At 43.1% G+C, this 20,901-nt stretch overlaps 1 protein-coding gene across 1 annotated transcript in view; it reads left to right on the top strand.

Annotated features, from left to right (window-relative positions):
* Window positions 1-234: 234 nt before the first annotated feature.
* The window catches only part of LOC132996202 (mitogen-activated protein kinase kinase kinase 11), a 45,181-nt gene continuing 24,514 nt past the window's right edge, over window positions 235-20,901 (top strand). Inside the window, exons 1-2 of the mRNA XM_061066532.1 lie at window positions 235-2,090; window positions 20,512-20,692. Of these exons, the coding sequence (XP_060922515.1) occupies window positions 1,334-2,090; window positions 20,512-20,692 (938 nt within the window). The 5' untranslated portion in view covers window positions 235-1,333. The remainder of the gene's footprint in view (window positions 2,091-20,511; window positions 20,693-20,901) is intronic.

The raw sequence follows: 20,901 nt of genomic DNA, 5'->3' as shown, positions 1-20,901 counted from the left end.
TTATTGAATCAACAGCAAAAGGCCAAAAATTAAATAAATATTCATCACGTCGCCTGTCACTCAAATAAAGCCGCTCATGAGATCGGTTTTACATTGATAGCGACGACCGGAAATGGCACCGCTGAACTGTGTCCGGCTTGACCGTGGCCTGTCATCTGACTCTTTTCCTGTTGGGAGAGAAGAAGTTTAGAAACCCCACCCTCCGCACGCACTGTCCGCGCGCACGTACGAGTGGTCCGAGGTCCGGACGAGTGAGCACCGACCCACGGACAGGAGCGGGAGGAGACGAGTTGATGGAAGGGCAGTTCCGGTGAACCACCGACCGTAACAGCGGGACCACCGGGCGGCACCGGGCCACGCGCTCCACTCCGAGGAGGAACTAACGGAACCTGTTTTTTTCGTTCCTGCGCGCTGCTCCCTGGGAAGTGGAGCCGAGCAGGTTTGCTGCGCTCTTCCTGTTACTAAACTAAACTACTTTTTTTTCAAACTTTTTTTTATTAAAGCGCAGCTCGTTGCGTGCTTTCTTGTATTCATGGATACTCAGGCGCACCGGGATGCGGGAGCGCAGCAGAGTTATTGGAGGTTTGGGCTTAACGCGAACTGGCCCTGAAACTTGTCGTAAAACTCTGCTTGGCCGGACTGAATGCTCCTTTCCTGCTATTCTTCTCCGCTTCTCAGCACTTCCTGCTTGTGGTGGCCACTGCACTTAATGGCTAAAAATACATAAAACTCAAAATGGACAACCCAACGCTGTGGGAATCTTAATCTGGAGTTGCAGCATCTAAGTACTTCCCAACAAGCTTGGGGCTACTTTATTTTCGTCTTTATACTGTTGGTCCTCATAATCTCAACTCAACAGGTGGCAGTTTTTGCATGAGGGACTCCACTGGCCTATCTGCCCATGGTGAGGGGATTCAGAAGCCTCTGAAGTACAGGCCGGTGAAATGATATTGTGCTCAAACCATGTGTTTGGGAAACCACACACCACATCACTCGCACAGAGAGAAATTCAGTGGCGACCATGCTGCCTTTCTGAGCTTTGATCCACTGCAAGAAAACAAGAGCGGTCTCTCGGCTGGATCTGCATTTCCAAATGTAGAGGTCTGCGTCTCGCGTGAAGACGAATGAAAGACACTTGCTGTTCAGCTCTCTCTGAATCCTGTCCTGCAGCCCACTTGTCGGTCAAGCGTTTGAATACATTTCACTGGTCCCTGATGAACCTACAAGAAAGACAGGAAAGGGAGCGAGGTTCAATAAAGTACTCCTTTGTACTTTATTTTCAAACCCTTCGGGTGCAAAATCGGATCCAGTCAAAACATCAGCTTGAGGCTCCATGGAGCCACTGAAGAACATATTAAGCCGTAGCTCACTGACCAACTGGAAAAATTTGGATCAATCACAAAAAGGGAACTTCACCAATCCTGTGTGGACGGCCTTATTCGACTATGAGGCGTCCTGTAAAGATGAGCTCACCTTGCGTAAAGGTGACTTGGTGGAGGTCCTCTCTCTGGACTCTGAGATATCGGGGGACGACGGCTGGTGGGCGGGCAAGGTCAACAACAAGGTGGGCATCTTCCCGTCTAACTACGGCTCTTTCAAGCCGAGTGGATACGGGAAACTTCCAGTTAGCGGCATTGTCAGCGAGCTTGGCCCGGCCGTGGTGGGCGATTTCGAACCTGATGTGCTGGATTTCCGGGAGCTGAGCCTGGAGGAGGTCATTGGCGTCGGTGGCTTCGGGAAGGTTTATCGTGGTGTGTGGCGAGGCGGGCTGGTGGCCGTGAAGGCAGCACGCCAGGACCCCGACGAGGACATCAGCGTGACGGCCCAGAATGTGAGGCAGGAGGCCCGTCTGTTCGCCATGCTCACGCACCCGAACATCATTGCCCTGAAGGGTGTCTGCCTGGAGGAGCCCAATCTGTGCCTCATCATGGAGTATGCGTCAGGTGGCCCGCTGAGCCGGGCTCTGTCAGGACGTCGCATCCCGCCGCACGTCCTGGTCAACTGGGCCGTGCAGATTGCCAAAGGGATGTTGTACCTGCACAGCGAGGCCATTGTCCCCGTCATCCACCGAGATCTCAAGTCCAACAACAGTAAGTCCATCGCGTCTGCAGTGTTTGATTCATTTAGCTGAGTTCACCCACTGTCTGTTCAGGGATACACAGAGGAAAATAAAAGGTAAAAACATTTGCTGGGGCTTCTGTGGGGCAACATGTCCCATGGCCGCAGTGGAACATAGTGTACTAGTGTACACAAAGCTGCTAAAGGAATCTCTTGGTGTTTACAAGGTCACATCTAGAATAAAGACCATTTAAAATCTCTCAACACACTCAACAAATGCCTCCAGTAGAATTATTAACTCTTTAGTGTTGGAATTTGAATTCGCTCTCTACTCTTGATTCTGTACCATATTTGCTGCAGTCTGATGCATTGTGCTTGGGGTAATATATCCACGTTATCCTGAGCTCCAGCTCCAAATCATGACAAAGCATTTGAGATTAGTAGTACGACAGCACATCTTTTTGCATTGAGGCCCAGTCATGTGACTCCCTGGCTGCAAAAGATAGGCCAAAGCTGCAGAGGCCAGAAAGGCCTGCAAATATGTGTTGTTGACAGCACAAAATGCCATGCTTTTCTGACAAAGGTCAGGAATTCAAGGAAGCTTTCCATCCCCGCACCACCACAACTCACACTTTGGACTTTGATGCTGTCCGGGGGTAGAGGGAAAGGTCTTGCGTCAGTGTTTTGGGCTCTCGTAGCAGACACGTACACATTGGACCTTGTCATTAAAGCTACACGGGAGGAAGATGCTGATAAAGCTTTCTGGCCCCCCCCCGTTTGAAGCAGAACAAATGCCTGTCTCAGCTCTAAAGGGGCTCATAGCGAACCTAAACACTGAGCCATCTGAGTTTCACAGCAGCCTCCCCTCTGTTATTATCATTCTTGGGATGCAGCATCAAATCCCTGTCAGCTCTTTGTCTGTATCTGTTTTGGTCCAAAAGTTGCTGACCTCCCTCCCCTCTTCCTGTCGGCTACTGCAGATCTTCATTGCTCAAGGACGCCAACACAGAAAACGATAATTGCTGCTCTTTAATAAAAACTTAACCGTAAATTAGCCTAGGTTTTGAGAATATGGCCTTAGTTATTATTACATGCAGGGTAAAGTCCTTGATTCAAGGTTTGTTTAAAGAATTGAATCCCCATTCGACACATCATAAGAAAAATCTCTCTCCAACACCCTTCAACAGGTGCATCCGTTTCACTTTTGACCCAGTACTAACTTTTAAACTGTTCGTCTTCCTCAGACCATCAAGCATCCCTCTTCTTATTCTTCTTCAGCATCTGTTCACCCTCTCTTTCACCCCTCGCTTATCTCCACCCCTGTGTCAGGTTGTTTCCCAGCGAGACCTCTCTGCTGGAAAAACCTCTCCTGTAGTGCAAAGCAGAGTTATTGTTAATATAATCTTTGTATATGAGGCAGGTCGGGGCGAACACAATCCCTCTCTCTGTGCGCGGGGAGATCCTATCGCTCTCCAGCCTCCTCCAGCCTCTTGTTATTTTTTTTTTTTAATTCTTTGTCCCTGGCCTGCCCCTACACGTCTCTGTACAACCATAGCCCTGCTGTGCCACTGAGCAATATCCTGTTGTGGAGGGGGTGTGGAGGAGGCGAGTGGGAGCAGCGGGGACAGGGAGGGGGGCTCATTTAGAAAGAAACCCTGTCAGGGTTTACAGTAATGTATCGTGATGTTAGTGAGGTGCCGATGGGTTTATTCCACAGGTGCAAGGGCAGTTTATAACCTTAAATAGGAAAAAGGAAAGGAAAAAACTGACAACAGGCCGGTTGGGTTGGCTGTACAAAATGTACTAAAGCATCAATGGTAAACTTGAGATTATGGTGTCAGTTCCTCAGAATAATGATGCAAGTTCTTCTTTTGAGATCTGCTGTTGTGCGCCGGTGCAATCATACAGGAAGACATTTTTTTGGAGGCAGAAAACATATTTCCAGTAGCTGTAAGGATGTGTTCATTACAGAACTTGCAGGAAATAATTGAAGGAGAGGAAATGGGTTTAAAAATAGAACAACTCCTCTTTATATATGATATGATGGTTAAAAATTACTCTTTACATCATATTATACTCCAGTAAAGTATCATATCAATCTAACCTAAACACTAGGTGAGGATAGAGACCACCAGCTTATATCTACATTTAAAAAAAGAGATTGCTTTTGGCCATAAGGCCAGAGCTGTTACAGTGATGGATGGAGGTGAATAGTCATTATCCCTGAAGAGCTTGCCAAGAGTTGCAGTTGTAGCTAATGACCAGTGGAGCGCTTTGAGTTGTTGGGAACATTCTGATGAAACTGGATCAATGAAGAAGAGCTGGGGTTTAAGCCAGGAGCCATAACTGGAATTCCACCAAAAGTAAATAGAAGAGAGAAAAATATGGGAGCCTGTGTCCGTCACTCTTGTGCCTGTATGTCTGGGGGGTAAGACTCTTAAGGCTCTTATACACTACTACGTGTCCGTTTCTCGGAGAGTTCTCAGCAGGGGGCAAAGACTCTTTTTGATTTTTACTTCTCCGTCAGTCTACGTCCGGAAAAAATTCACCGCCAAACCCATAGGTGGCGCAACGGAAGACGAGCTCAGAGAGGCCTACCCCATTTGGGAAGAAGAAGTCCACGTGTCTCTGTTGACATGTTAGCTTGCGTCCCACACACTGAACCATGGCAACTAACAGAACTAAATAAAGTGACACCCAGCGGGTCAAAATGCTGATGTAATCGTTTCTTAGCGCAGCGGTTCCCCGGTCTTGTTTCCGAACTGTGTTGCTGATTCCACAGCTTGAATCTGCTTGAGGCTACATGTAGCTAGAAGCTACACGGACCTAGCTCCCCCCAGCTTCCACACACAGGGACTCCTGACACTAACTACTACTATCCAGTGTTTGCTTCTAACCTGACGGTATTATAGAAACAGTGTCATGATAGAAGTGGAATTAAAGTCGTGACGGCGGGTTCTTGCACTGTTACCACCGCAGTTAGCATGGTGGCTAGCCTAGCCCGCTAGCCTAGCCTGCTAGCGCCGTTTTGAAAGCTCGTTATAACCGTCTGTGACCGTGCACACATGCCCTCAGTGCTCTAACGAGCCACCGTCAGCCGGACAACTCCGCTGGCTTAACACACACGTCACATTAATCGTAGAATCATAGTTGTGTTTGGGTTTGATGCTACATGGAAGTAAACAGGAAGTAAACAGGAAGTTTGAGGTCCGGAAATACGGAAATGGCGTCATACGGAAATGATGTCGTTCGCGGACCAATCACAGCCAATAGCGGTCCGTCGGGTCTCCAGCATGAAGACGGATAGTTAGAAAAATCAGACGTGTACGAAAAGCTGTACGAAGCATTCGGAGAGGGCGTTTCACGACGGATAGGGCGGTCTTATCTGTCCGTAATAGAAGAAACGGAGAGGCATAAATTGGCCTTTACTCACCTTAGACCAGTACTGTATATCTCGTGGTGGTCTTAATGGGTATCATTTAAAACTAGAGACTTTTCACTTGTTTCAACATATTCTGATAGGAAAGACATTGATCTATCAAATGATTTACTCGTAGCCATTGCTAGTTCTGATAGCTGTGGTCACACCAGAGTGGCACAAAACCTTCATAGATCCAAAATGGGATAGAGGCATCACCACACGCCATAGAACTCTGCAGAGGCTTTAGTTAGATCTGGTGGGGAAAGTGCCAAGCTAAGCACTCCCTGGGCTGAAACTCCTAGGCCCTTTTTTTCCCCCAGGAAGAAGCCACAGTCAGATCTTGGATCAACATGTCTTTTTTTTTTCTCTTTCCACATGCAGACAAACATCTGATACATCCCTCTACCGGCATGTTTTTATTCAGGGCCCCCAGTGCCCCACATCGCAGTGCACTCAAAACATCCACTGTGTGTCTGTGTGTCTCTGAGTGTACAGGCGGCTGGGTGTGTGATGTTTGCCTGTGTGTGGTGAACTGCCCTCCTTTTACCACTACCCTTACACACATACCCATATCCCTCCCCTGTTCAGCAGGAGGAATTATGGGGGCACTTCTGACATTTTAGGTATTTTGTTAGTTTTGCTGAGTTATTTAGTGAAGGGAATATGGGCATTTAAACACAATAAAGTCTGGACATGCACCTGTATTTTGATAAGACAGCTGTAGCATTGAATTTAGGGGATAACTGAGAGAGAAAGACCACACAGTAAAAAACACAATCCTACCTACAGATAGGAATGTCAGTTGACTTGTGCCATCCAGATCTTTTATTGACATGACCCAGCAAATAATTCATTGATCTTGATGAAAAAATATAACATTTAAAGGATTGATGTCTATGAATGTGTGAAATTTGGTGTGTCTTGATTACATTTTTGGGGGGTGTGCAATCATGCTCTGTAGCACTGTTGCTACAGAGCATGATTGTTCCCTGGGTCTTTCAGTATGGAATTTGCATGTTCTCCCCGTGTCTGCCTGGGACCCTCAAAGGATAAGTGATATAGATGACAGCTGGATGGATTGATTGAATTTACAAGGACTGTTTGGCCTTGGTGGAGGTATGCGATCTAGTGAGTGCCATTCTAGTGTTAAATACATTTCCAGTTTGTGAGTTTTTATCTACTGCTGGTAAAAATGAATATTACTAATTGGCTAGTCGGTGGTTCGATCCTTGGCTCCTCCTTCAGCAAGATACTGAACCCCACATTGGCCTTGACAGCTGTATAGAATGAGTGCTGAATGTAGAAATATTGTAAAAACGTGTGTGGGAATGCAACTTGCACTGTAAAGCACTTTGAGTAGTCGATAGGACTTTAAAAGTGCTTTATGAATACAGTCCATTTACCATCAATTTGATTTTTGTCACTTTATTAACTCTGTTTTAAACCATCGATGTTAGGAACCCATGTCCATAGTGTGTGTGACATCACCTGTAGGTAAACTGCTCGCTCTACTGTCGCTGGAGCCAGAAAACGAGTGGCAGAGTCTCAGTGGGACGGAGGGTGTGACGAGCCCGAGGCAGCTGCTGGGACTGACCGTGAGAGAGCTGTCAGCCTGTCTCTTGATAAGCCCTGCTGGCGTCTTAATGGATCAAATGTAGGAATCACTGCCAAGTCAAACCAAGTCATACAAAGGAAACTGAGGCGTTTTAGTAGAAAATCGATTGACACCGGCATCGTTGTGTATGTCCATTAGAGAAACCTTAGACACATATCTACATGTGTCTAAGGTATCTACACATCTCATACTCATACTGGGAACTCTTGATAAACTAATCTCACTTAATATTGACTGCATTTCATGGCATGTAGTTGAAAGGTCACAGGAAAACCGCAGTAAATTGACGTTAAGGTTGGATTATATTGGCAAAACTGGTAATATCTAGATTAGAATCATTATGAAAGGGTATAACAACCGGTTTATAAATAGACTAGTTCATTTGACAGAAAATGAGTCTGGAGCTATTTTTGATTTGATTGTTTACCTGCTCTTTCCAGTTTCTTAAACTTTGTGATTTACTGACTATATTTTTCATGCATGATATTAAACTGTCATGCATGAAAACTAACACAAAAGTAGTTGGGCCCCACATGTACACCTTGCTCAAGATGTTGAATTGGCTGTCATGTCTGTCAAGTCTTTAAATTCTGTAAATTCAGTAACATGTTTTCTAATAAGAAAAAGGAACTGGAGCATGAGAATGAATAGCAGATTCAGCAAATGCTTCAACGACCCAGTTGATCTCAGTGTAGAAACAAACTAACAATAAATGAGGAACTTTTGCATTATATCTGTGATGCTGTGTAAAATAATATCCCTTCAGTTTCATATCAGAACAGTGAATACATTAACATACAGTGCTGCTCTAGACTCTGACATTTATAACCCACTCAGTGTCTGCCTTCAAACTTTTTGAATGACTCAACTAGCTCACCACTTTTTGATCATCTCCCCCGTGAAGAGCAAATTTTATGCATCGGCTGAGTGTTTTCATTCAGCGGGAGGTGTAACCTCAAAAGTCAAACATGGCAGAAACTGCATCATCATGAAATAACCCATCCACAACGAGGCTGCGTCTCCAGCGCTGCTTTTGCTGACTGAGGGATCTAAGGTTAGCCTGGGGTGTCCCGAGAGGGGGTCTGAAGGAGGTCACCTGGGGGCGGAGCTCAGCTGCATTGCTGCCAGATCATACTGTGTGTCAGCGGGTGATAAGGCGAGTTTGCGAGCCAAACTTAATATATGGCTCAGTCAGCTGCCTGGCTATACCATTCATTTGCCTACTCTTTATTCTATGTTTCTGGAGAACACGATATCTCAAACAAACGTTAAGTTGGATTCGAGGATGAACTGATAAGGTTGTGGTGGTCAAAGGTGAATTGTCAAAGTCACTGTGACCTCACAAATCATGCTTTTGGCCTCTTAAACATGCCTTTAGGGAATCGCTTCAAAATGTGACCAGTTGTCACTTGAACCCAAAGATTCATTTATTTGATTTCAGTAATCAAAGGCCACAGTGACCTCATGAGTTATTCAAATTAAATTATACACACTAAAACAGCTTTGGTTGTCAAAGACCAGGTAATTCTACGTTTACCATGTCCTCAAGGTGAGGTTCAGACTAGTTCCATGCCACATTGAGCTGCTTAAAGAAACAGTTATTTATTATGTACCTTAAAGAAATCATAGTTACCTCAATCCATCAGTTCAAACATTACAGCCTCTTTAACTGATTGTATTCTGGCTGCCACTTCAACCATTCAGGTAAAAATGATCATCAGCCAGCAAAAACATGTTATGTCATTATTCCTCTTCTTGTTCAAGAAACAAAAAAGCCAAAGCCACAATCTCAGGCTCATATTATATAGATTTAGAAATTCAAGTCTAGCCATTGTCACTACTTAAGTGTCTTCGATTGTAATAGTGAAGGCAGAGAGGAAACATGGGAAAGAGAGGAAGGGGATGACATGTAGCAGATGGTCTGGCTGTCTGAGAGTCAAATCTGGGACTTGCTGCTCAAGGCATTTATGTTCATGTGGTATGCGCCTTGTCCCGTAATGATCGATATTTAATCAAGTCCAATCTGTATGCTGACGTTTGGGTTTTAATTAGAAAAGGATTTTGGTCTATCACTGCAATTTCTGCATCATTCGGCCGGAGTCTTCATAGCATATAGAACATGTGCCCACACAATGCCTGCAAACCCACGCTTAATCATGAAAGCTCCACAATGTATATGTGTGTGTGTGCGTGTGCGTGTGAAGACCAGGCAGGATGAGTGAGGGGAGGAACAACAAAACTGCAGGGGGGGAGGAGGAGAGGGATAGAGGGGAAAAAAAGAAAAGAAAAGCAGACACTGGAAGGTCAGAGCGCACAGGAAGTAGAGAGGTTTACAGAACTCGGCCAGAGTGGAAATCTGCCCTCGTTTTTTTAGTCTGCAACCTCATTCTCAGCCTGGCCTCTTTTTGTTTACCCCAGATCACAAGACCGTACCCATGCAAATGCGTAAAGACCTACTGTATGTATGTTTTTGGAAGAGGAAACGGTCCTGAGGATTTTCTTTTGCGGTGGGTTCTGGATGGAAGGAATCAGTTCCCTACACAGAGTGGACATTGTTCACATTATATTGACTTCTTTAACATCCTTCTCTCAACATGGCTCCTTTGACATACCCGGTGGAGAAAGCATTATAGTAATCCTGTAACCCATTTTCGATGGATCGTAATATAATACAACTGTTACAGGTCTTAAATTTGTTATGCAGGAAATAACTATATCAGCACAACAGCAGTAAAGATAAGGAAATACCCTATAATAAGGTTGCTTTAAAGTCAAGACTATTCACCACCGGTACATAAGATATTCCGACACTGTATGGCTATACAATATTATACAATAATGTATTGTTCTCCTGTGAGTTAACATGGAAAGGCGTGAATATCACACTTATTTAGTTGAACAATGACTTGGTCACAGGAGTGTAATGCCTTTTTAAATGGAAGACGTGCTGCTACATATTTGGGTTCTATATGTAGCTGCTTTTGTTTTTTTACATGAAGCATGGTTTTATGGCTCCAGATAATATAATGCTAAACTGGAAAAGCACTCATAGAATGCATATCTCCACCAAGGCCCAACAGTCCTCTTGAAGTCAATCAAGCCGCACTGAATTTAACAGACTCATAGAAACAAGTCCCCTGTGTATAACAGATTTAGTTTCATCTATCCAGGAAATAGTCCCTGGGAAATTGGCAAAAGAGTCTAAAAAGTTAATAATAACCCCTGATCCACACCAAATTTTAATTTGTTCTTCCCTGATCAGTACCACATACGTCCACCAAGTTACGTGGAAATCCCTCCAGCGTTTTTGTGTAATCCTGCTAACAAACAGACAAACAAACAAACCGCTATGAAAACATAACATCCTGTTTCAGGAATATGAAAAGAATCAGTAATGCCCTGCCCTTCATCATTGTCCCTGGTTTTAAAATACCCCAGACCTTTGTCAAGACAGAAACCAACATACACTATCTAACATTAACCTATATTATAGAACTATTTATTCAGTTAAGACAAATATCATGGTGTTCTTCCGTTTATATGCTCACTTTTATCTCTTTACGTCTTTTCTGCAACATAAGTTCAAGCATTAAGGTTGTGTTGCACTTAAAAAAACATTTTCTTGTCACTTGTCACCTACAATCAGATTGTTTGCCCCTAATTGCCAGGGTTCCTCCAGCGTGGTGTAAACTCAAATGGGAAAGTTGAACAGGTTCAGGTTCCTGGAAAACATTGTATGTGGTCAAAAAGAGGTTGTATAGTGATTTATCTGTTGGCTATGTGCTGCAGAATCAGTGCAGTGCATTGTTCTTTTGTACCAGCTTGTGCTTGATCCATCATATTTACCATCTGAGAACATCTGCCGACTGCTGCTACCCTGTGGGGTCAACACAGTAAGGACCCCCCCTGTTTGAGTTTCTAAGGAAATGTCAGCAAGGAAGGTTAATTTTCAACATGTGAAGACTGGAGGCTTGTTAATAAGTGACTGTTTTCAGGACCTCTCAGCCTTCATACCTGGCGCTGGATACTTTGCATAGGGAATCATTTGTAACCCCCTCTGACAGCGTTAATGCAGAAACAGAATATTCCCCCGGCCAATGTTTCACACACTGTGGCGATGATAAGCTGGTAGCTTGTCATATTGGCATTTTTTTTGTCGTAAATTTTATATGTTTGGGTTTTTTATTCTTGGATCCTGAAAAGTTTTAATAAGCGTTTTACTCAAATTTATGACATTTATTACCAAAACATTTATCAATTCCTCAAAAATAATCAACAGATGAATTGATAATGAACATTATCATAAAGAAAAACAAAACTTTATTGCACCTTTTTGTTTCAATCTTACGTCATACCTTCATGGATTTTTACAATACAATTTTTGTCCTTCACCCATTCACACACATGTTCATACATCTATGTGCATCACTTTCTCTATCACTCTTCAACTCAGTTGCTCATGCCTCTTTTAAACCAAAATTAGCAGATATACACAAGCCAATATCGTCAAAGCCCGAGTGGACTACAGACTCATTTGACCCGGAAGTGAACTCCCATTGCAAACAAAAGGCAGATGTTAGTGTGTTTCTTGGACCAGCGGAAAAGGGGCTTGGCTGTCGAGAAGTTTCACAACACAAAGAAACCCACAGTCAGAGATTCACAGATGTTGAAAACAAGCCAACAGGTTCCTCAAGCTTATTTGGAATTGGAAGTGTTGATGAAGATGTGAAGTGTTGCGGCATGCCACGCAAAAGTGACACAATAAACTGCCATTAGGGATTTCAGGTTTAACTAAGGACAGACTTGTGGTGTAGAGGCTCAATAAAAATGTACTTGAACCTGAATCGCAACTTCATCACGTGAGGAGGAGATGCGCTGCCTCAGAGTGACTGCAGAATCTTCTATTCATAGTTACCAGTCAGTTGCGCCCTGTTTTGTAGTGAGTATTATTATTATTATTATAGTTGTGTGCCTCAGAGCTAAGACGAAACTCCAGCGGAATGAGTGCTGGTTTCACCATGAGTTGACATCTGCTGCACTACATGATTATGCCCTATCTCTCTTTCTCTCTCACTAGCTGCCTGGTCAGAGGTTGCCAGACTGTCTGTCAGCCTATGGCCTCGTCCCTCAGGAGACAAAGCTCCCGTTCTTCCTGGGGAAAGCCCCCACCCTGCTGGAATTCTCCCAGCGCCTACGGGTGCAAGGCAGGGAGGGAGGGAGAGAGAGGGAGAAAGGTAGAAAGAGCATAGAGGAGGCTTAGGTTGCACTGATGTGGCTATTTAAAAAGTTAATACAGATATTAATTTTGACTTGGACCAATATTGAGCACCTTGAAGTCCCCAAATTCCTAAAGACTTTGAAATTTTAGGTTAATTCTAGTGTTTTTCTGGATTTCTTTCTACCTTTGACTTATTTTCTGAATAGAAAAATAACTGCAAACTATTATATCAGATTCATACAACGCTTTTCTGATCTTATCTTCCACTCAAAGTACTTAACGGTACAAGTCACATCCCCCATTCATACACACATTGCCAGGACAACTGCCATGGGCCATTTAGGAGTCAGTCCCTTGCCCAAGTACACTTTGGCATGCAGATTAGAGGAGTCGGAGTTTGATCCACCGACCTGTTAGTCATTGGACAACCTGTTCATATCTCCTGAGCCACAGAGGCCTGTAATATCAATATCGGCCTGATTTGCTTTCAAAATTCTCAAGCAGTGTGACCCATCCAGAGACTGGGCCGTGAGGACTGATAGGTTTTTAAAAATGCGATGAGAGATAGAGATGTAACTCCTGTGCTGACTTATAGAGAGAAAGTAATTAAGTGAGGTGCAGAGTGAGGAGGCACAGATCGCCTCTGTGGAGCTGAAGTATGCATGTGGCCCGATATTGTGACGGGACTGGAGGGTTAGAGAAAGACCTGCAGCTGAAAGGTTACCGCCTCTATCACTGTTTGTTCAGAATTAGTCGCATGTCCTTGAGCAGGACGTTGAACCTTTACAAGCTTCTGCTCCTTTTGAATGTCAGGTGCTGCAGATGTAAGTTACTGCCGCTTCTGTTCTGGTACAACACACATTACACCGACTGTACATGACTGTACCACTCGATATCTTTGGAGCAGTGGGCCATTGTTTACAGACACAGGTGGACAGAAGCGGAACCTGGCGTTTCTCATTTCCAGTCAGTTGCTGTCAGTTGTTAGGGCTGACGTGAAAGCTTTTGCTGACAGATTTTATCACATGTAGCTTAATAGCATTTTCTCTTTGAACTGCTTGAAAGTACTGTATCAAGCATCTGAGTTTTGGATGTTTACGTATTTAAACCACACTCATTTAATAAGAATGATCATAGTTCACATGCAATTGCTCAAAGAGTGAACTGAATGCTAACAGATCCCAGGCAATAAGTCAACATACTCACCAGGTCTGTATTGCAGTGAAGAACTAAAATATGTGGCGGAAAAGTGAGCGGTGGGTGATGAAACAGTAGCAACACGTATCACAATTAAATCAATAGCTATATAACGTCTAAACATATATCTCATAATATGTTGCATATGAATTAAGCAAGCACAGGAACATAATTGATCCACGTCACATTTTGTAAAATATTTTGCTAGATATCAACACATTTTTAACTCCGCCAAGGTAACTGATGCAGATCCAACTACAACATTACTTTCTTTAACAATGTGGCGTATTGATAATTTTTTACATTTTCTCTAGGGAGTAATTCATGGATCTTAATGAAGAAAAATCACCTTTGAGGAACTGATTTCTATGAGTGTGTGAAATTTGGTGCCGCTTGATTGGATTTAAGGGGACTGTTGGGCCTTGGTGGTGGTATGCGGCCTACTGGGTGCCATTCTAGTTTTTGCCTGTAACGCCTAGCCCCAGGAAAAATGTAAGATTAGCCTATTACTTTGTTCAAGCAGAACCCAGCCTCTCTGCCTCGCTGTATTGACCTTCAACATTACAAGAGAAAAGGCTTTTAAGATGTGTGTTTATCTAACTAGGACAGTGGGAAGAGCAGGACAGAGGTGTTAGCCTAAACTCACCATGACTGGCTTCCACACAGTGGAGAAATTTGTCCTCAGGCTGCTGTAACTTCCTTGAAACACGAGGTCACTACATTGGCAATGATGTCACAACAAATTCCCTGAAACTATTTTTTTTTTTTCAAGAGCTTGAGCTGATTTGCACATTAAGCTGGGGATTTATTCAGCTATTATGAAATCTAAATAGGCCTAAAGCGCTTTTAATGACATATGAGGAACGTGGGAATTGTAAATAGTCTTTTTTTGGCCGGAATGGTAATTCTTTATCAGTCAGGTGGCTTATTATAAATCTGCCCTGGAATGTCTCTGATACTGGGAATTCTCGCTCAGGTAACTGTTCCAGGGTGGACTCAGTCCCAGCACCAAACTCTTATCTGGGCTGCTGCGCTGGCAGGAGTCATGTCTGCTACTGACACACTCTTGTTTCTGAACAACAAACAATGCCAAACAGAGTCCTGTTGCCATGGAGATCTGTCACGGTGTTTTTGTGGCGACATTGTTGGTTTCGCCTCTCTATCAGGGGGATGTTCTGTCTGGGCAAGACTGATCTAGTCATTATTCTCAACAGTATCCTTTGAAGGAGAGGTGGAGTTCCTGCTCTGTTTTGCCACTTTTGTTAACACACCCACTCAAAATGTGATATCAGATTCATTTTATGAGTCATGCATATTGATTATGTATGTGCAAGAACCATGTTGTGCATGTGCCTGTTGGCCTTTACAATGAATCTGTCTCTGTGAGTGTGGGTGCATGTACGGGTGTAAGATAGGCCTTAGGCCAACAACTGTGAGGTTATTTACCCAACATGCCTCTCTACATAAACATATTAATATCACAGGATGGATACAATGTTGTCTGTAAGGCAGTCTGTGTGTCTGTCTTGGTAGTTTGTTATTAGAGTTGCCCAGATGTTTTTTTGCCCAAAAAAAGTTACACCATGCATGTATCAGTTTTACATTTTCATCTGCAGTTCAAGCCTAATACAACAACTGTGAATTGGTTTATCTTTAAAGGTGTTTGTAGGTGTAATGCTCAACTTCGGACACATCCTAGCTAGCCGTCTCCCCCTTGTTCCATTATTTATGCTTAACTAGGCTAACTATACACTGACCACCTGATGCCCGATTATGATACCGATATTCTCCTCTCACCCTTCAAAAGAAAGAAGATGAGCATATTTCTCAAAATGTTGAGCTGCTATTTGAGTTAATCCAGTTCCAATGATGTAATGCAGCAAATATATATCAACTGTACATAGACAGCAGCAGGTCAAACTTGATTGTCTTCAAGTCGGACTTACTTGTCAACAGTGGCGGATTTTTGAATTTTTCTAAATGGCCATAAAAGAGCCACAATTTACACAGAGGGGCCAATTATATATCCAACATCCATGCCCACATTCCTGATTCAGTGAGGTGCACATTTATGTCTTCCTTGTTTACTTATGGCTCAAAAAAGTTTAGTCAAGTCAGAATCAATGTGAACACGGCTCACACAGTCACGCATATAAAATGTCTTTAAAAATGACCTAAGTGATACAAAATGGTTGATATGGATTGTGCAGACTTATTGTGATCACATTTGATAAATTACATTTTTATAAATAAATAATCTAGTAACACTTGGCTGATTATTAGTTAAATGTGCCAGTTAATAGCACACCCATAACCCTGGGATATGGCCTACACCTTTAATGTGTGTGTAAAGTATATAACTGTTGTGTATTCATGTGTGTCCTTCAGCTGCAAGCTCTTCTATGTGTGTTTGTGTCTGTTTGTGTTTGTGTCTTAGAGCAGAGATTTCTCACACTTTGTTATTTGTGTGCTGCTGGGTGTATTGCACAAAAATTGACACAGAATGTGAGCGTGTTCTGTGTAAACTGTCTGTTTGCCCATGTTGAATGAATGCTGTGTGTGTGTGCTTGAGTGTGACTGTGTGTGGGTGTGTGTGTGCGTGCACGCACCATTATCTATAATCCTGCTTTCTAAGCCCAGACAGCCACTTTATGCTGCGTCATGTCTTACTCAATCATATGATACTGATCAACATTCGGCACCTCTTTCTCTCTCTCGCTCTGTGTCACCTCAGCTCGTTTTACCACAGCACCACTTCCCCCCCGTCCATCACTGTCAGTATCTGGGGCCACGTGACCCCTCTTAACCCTAGTTTCCTAAAATAGGTGCTGTCCTTAATGTGCACAATGAGCGGTGGGTAGGAACCAATGGGCTCCTGTGTTTTTTTGTCTTTTCTTTGGGGCTTGCAGGTAATTGGGTGATTCGGGCGTCACTTCCTGGAAGTGAGGTCACGACACATTGAGTGAGCACCAGGGTGGAATTGGGGGTGACTGACCGTGGACTTGTTTTTACGAATCGTTGAACAAGGGATCAGAGCCTGTTGCAGTAAATACAACCCCCCCCCACACACACACACACACACACCCACACCACTGCCACCCGCTCCCTGAGGGCCCTCGGCATTGACAGAAACAATGACTCAGCTGTTGAATGGACAGAAATTGATTTTCTGCAGAAAGGTTAAATGAGCAGGCACTTTTTTGCACACTGTACAGCTTGTTTTTGTTTTGGCCATTGGCTACTTTTTATTGGTTGTGCCTTCTTTTCGAGGCAGAAGTCAATTTGACAGTTTGTGATTGACTTACCCTAATGCAGTCCCCCCCCCCCCCCCATTTAGAAATATGTCTGTATGACTGTAAGAACAAAGGGAGAAACTTCCATTAACTGTCTAAGTCTGAATCTGTCATCATTGCAGAGACAGCATGGACGGTATGTTTTCATTGAAGGGGTCTATGGGTAGTTTTCGAAGGACTGGGTGCAAAAATCCTCGTTCAAATACACGAGCAAAAAAGAACAAAGTCTTCCACCCGATCAACGTACACGGACACTCACATAGCAGACAACACAACCTCTTGTGATGCATTCCTTTGTGACGTCAAACCCGCTGCCTCTGGCCTACGAGGCACAGGATGTCTGAGAGAGAGAGAGAGAGAGACAGATACAACAAAGAGAGAACCCGAGTCGGTCGTTTATACATGGAGGCATATATAAAATTCATATTTGTGTAGTGAAAGAAAAAGGGAAACTGGAGGTCGTCTTCTTTTTTGTGAAAAACTCGGTCAAAAGGAGGAAACCGAGGGAAAAAAAGAGCGTCGTCCTCAGAAAGTCGGAAAGTGACTGCAAATAGCAGGAGTCTTACTTCCCTATAATAAGTCAAATTCTTTGCTGCTTCTCCACCCTGCGTTTGACGGCCAGCCTTGCCCTGAACGCTGCCCATCCTGCCAGCGAGGGGAAGAGAGGCCCGGCTGCCGATCAAACTGAGACATGTGATACAAAGTCAAACCACAGCCACCGGCCTCCTTGGCTTTATATTCTGTTCCCACAGAGACTCGCCTGGAGAACTTTCAATGCTGTGTGGCTGGTTACCACAATATGTTTACTCGTAGGTTATTACATTTCCCCCCAGGATCAATAAAGTATCTAACAATCTATTTATCTATCATCTAACTTTGAGAATGTGTACTTATCTCATTTTGGATTTCTCTATTCACGTCCTTGTTTACTGACTCTATGTGACCAATACCTGGCAGCAGCATTCCATATCTGACCTGCTCTCATGTGATAATCCTCAGTAAATCCACTTACTGATTCAGATCTGCTTTACTGAATCCCGGGATCATCATGTTGTTCATGTTGATTTCACAGCTAGGATATATGCCACATTAAAATACATCTTTCAATACACATTTAAAGTCGAGATTTAAGGTCTGAATCCATTTTCTTTGAGTCCCTTAAATTTAGGATATATTTTGTCATTCGTTTTTGGTTTAAAGGTCAAATAAGGAGTCGAATGTTACTTTTCCGTGTTTTGACATCTCAGCATTTGCTGAATCTCAATCTCTGAGCCCATCGGCTATCATCTGACGATGAATTGGCCGGTAGGGGCAAGAGCCAATATTTTGTTCACTTTGCTCTGTTTACAGTCTGACTTGTTTCTCTTATGACACAAGGTTTCTCCACACAAAACACAAACGGTGATATTTAAAAAAGATTTTTAGGTTTTTATTGAGTGTACAAGACACATATAACAATTCATGCATCTTGATGAAAATAATGAGGCATGTTAAGGGTACTAACATTCATGTGTAATTTTGTGCTGATCCAACTAAAAATCAGGATCTAATGAATTTAAATTTGGTTTCATAAGCGGACTGTCTGGCTTCGTGGAGGAATGTGCTCCTCGTGCCATTCTACTTCATGTTGTGTGATTTGAGTGTAACCAGCATTTTTTGGAGTTATATTAAAGTTAAAGTAAGTTAAGAAAGATACATCCTGTGAGGCCACTCGTCTCAGGAGCAAAACCTAAAGCAAATCAGCTGATGTCTGCAGAAATGGCTTAACCAGCAGTGGTTTCATTACCATGAATCTTTAATGATCAACTCAAAGAAAACACTAGAAGCTTTTATTCACTTTTTGTTCTTTGAAAGTGCATTAGTGGCTTTTTGAAAACAGCCTCTGACAAACATAAGGGCATAAGAACTTAACGTGGCCTAAATATAATTTTTTTCTCATGCTGACACACTTAATCAACTGGGTTGGATTTGTTTGTTGCTTTGGGTCATTAGTTTGACACAGTTTTAGTTTGAAGGCGTGTTAGACACTATACATCTCTGTGAGGCAACTCTGTGGTCTCTGCTCAGAAAATATGAATGGATGATCGGTTCTGTACTCTAAGAGCTGCTGCCTGTGACGGGCAGTGGGCCTGCTGTCAAAAGAAGCTGTGTGACTTTTCCGTCATGAAAGGAAATAAAAAAACAACAACATCCGTCTCAAGTATTTGTTTAGTCTTACGTCAACGTGAAATCATACTTTCATAATTCTCTGCATTTTCCAGGCACACAAATAACAACCCACCCATCACCAGAGTAGGAATTGAATGATTTTAATGAGAAAAAGTCTGAGTCATATCATGAACCAATGCCTTATTTTTCCATAAACTGCAACTCGTCAACATGTGTTGTGCTTTGAACTTGTATACAGAGTATGTGTCAGCAGCCGCAGAATGGCAGTCGGCAGGTCTGAAATAACTGGAGCGACACAGATCAGTGTTTAAAATGAAAACACTTAAATTAGTTGGACAAATTTGGCAGATATTTCCAATGTGCTTCAACAAGAAATCATGTAATACAATATATTCTTTACGCACGACTCATACGTGTAGGATCTGTGAGAAGAATTTGTGATGCAGCTGCAGTGTGGGCTGTTTTCCATACGACCAGGCAGCAGCATAAGTGTCGCTGATTACCTCACTCATGTGTCGGAGGTTTGAATTCACTCACTTAAGTATTACGCAATAAGTATCTTGCCTTCGTCTTTGCCGCTCCGCTCACTGTTCATTACTGTTTCCTTTCACCCTACTCATTAACTAAACTGAAAAAATCTCTGCTTCCTGTTCAGAAAAACAAAATACCCAACATTAAACAAACAAAAAAACTTGGACTTTTTATGGATCTCCCAATTTGTTGTTATGAAATAAAATTTGAAATAAAGGTTCATTCGCAAATCACATAACATGGTGCATGTTGCAAACAAAAAAAAAGTCCAATAAACAAACATTTTTGCCAACTGTTTAATATAATTGGAATTTATTAATACGAAGTAAAATAATATGATATTTATTTTCACATAGTTTTTTATATTGAGCACTAAGGGGCTTTAGAGGTGGAAAACATATACTGTGAAGCAGCAGCATAAGAAGTGAGGTCTCACTGCAATTACAGCTCCAAAATTAGCTGTGGAAACAAGAGACTGCCTGTATAATAATAATTAACTAATAAATAACAATTAGTGGAACAAACAACCCCACACAAACCAATAATACAATGATAAAGAGCAGTTGCCGGACTCTCTATAAATACAAAAGGGTGCTTCCTCTCTATTTGCCTGTGTGGCTAACGTGTTGAGCTAGTTCGCTGATGACGCAGCTCGGCTGAGGGGGGGGGGGGGGGGGCATCCAAACCCAGCTTTACACAGTAGAAAAAAACACATTAGTTTTAAGACCCTGCTGCCAATCACCTGTAAATGTGACCCTCAGCCATTTAAAGGGAAAGAGCTGCCTGATAAATCTAATGTGGGTGAACTGTGTAACAGGATACTTGTAAGTGTTTGCCACTGTCCGTTTGGATTCACAAAGAGGAGGAAGAGGAAGTGAGAGAGACATGGAGAATGTGTGTCTCTAGTTTTCTCAGCTTCAAGCAAGAACAGTGTCAAACGTGTCTGCAGGGATGCATTTCCTGTCATTTGTAACCACTGATTGTATATTTTTACTTCTGTGTCCGTCAGTTCTCCTGGCTCAGCCCATAGAGAACGAGTGCATGGAGGGTCTGACGTTGAAGATCACCGACTTTGGCCTGGCGAGGGAGTGGCATAAGACCACCAAGATGAGCACCGCCGGCACCTACGCCTGGATGGCCCCGGAGGTCATCAAGTCCTCCACCTTCTCCAAGGGCAGCGACGTCTGGAGGTGAGTGCTTTGTGTGTGTGTGTGTGTGTGTGTGTGTGTGTGTGTGTGTGTGTGTGTGTGTGTGTGTAGCCTAGCGATATTTAGCTGCCATGCAATTGACAATGGAATTCCAATGAACCAAATCCAGGACTTTTTTTTTTATTGTGAGTGCAGGTGTGCACTCAAGGTATTTGAGTAATCAAAAGCCTGCTGTGTTCATCATAACTCCT

This window comes from Limanda limanda, chromosome 22, assembly GCF_963576545.1.
Source record: "Limanda limanda chromosome 22, fLimLim1.1, whole genome shotgun sequence".
Lineage (NCBI taxonomy): Eukaryota > Metazoa > Chordata > Actinopteri > Pleuronectiformes > Pleuronectidae > Limanda > Limanda limanda.
The sequence above is the reverse complement of the archived record's forward strand: the minus strand, read 5'-3'. Positions and strand labels throughout refer to the sequence as shown.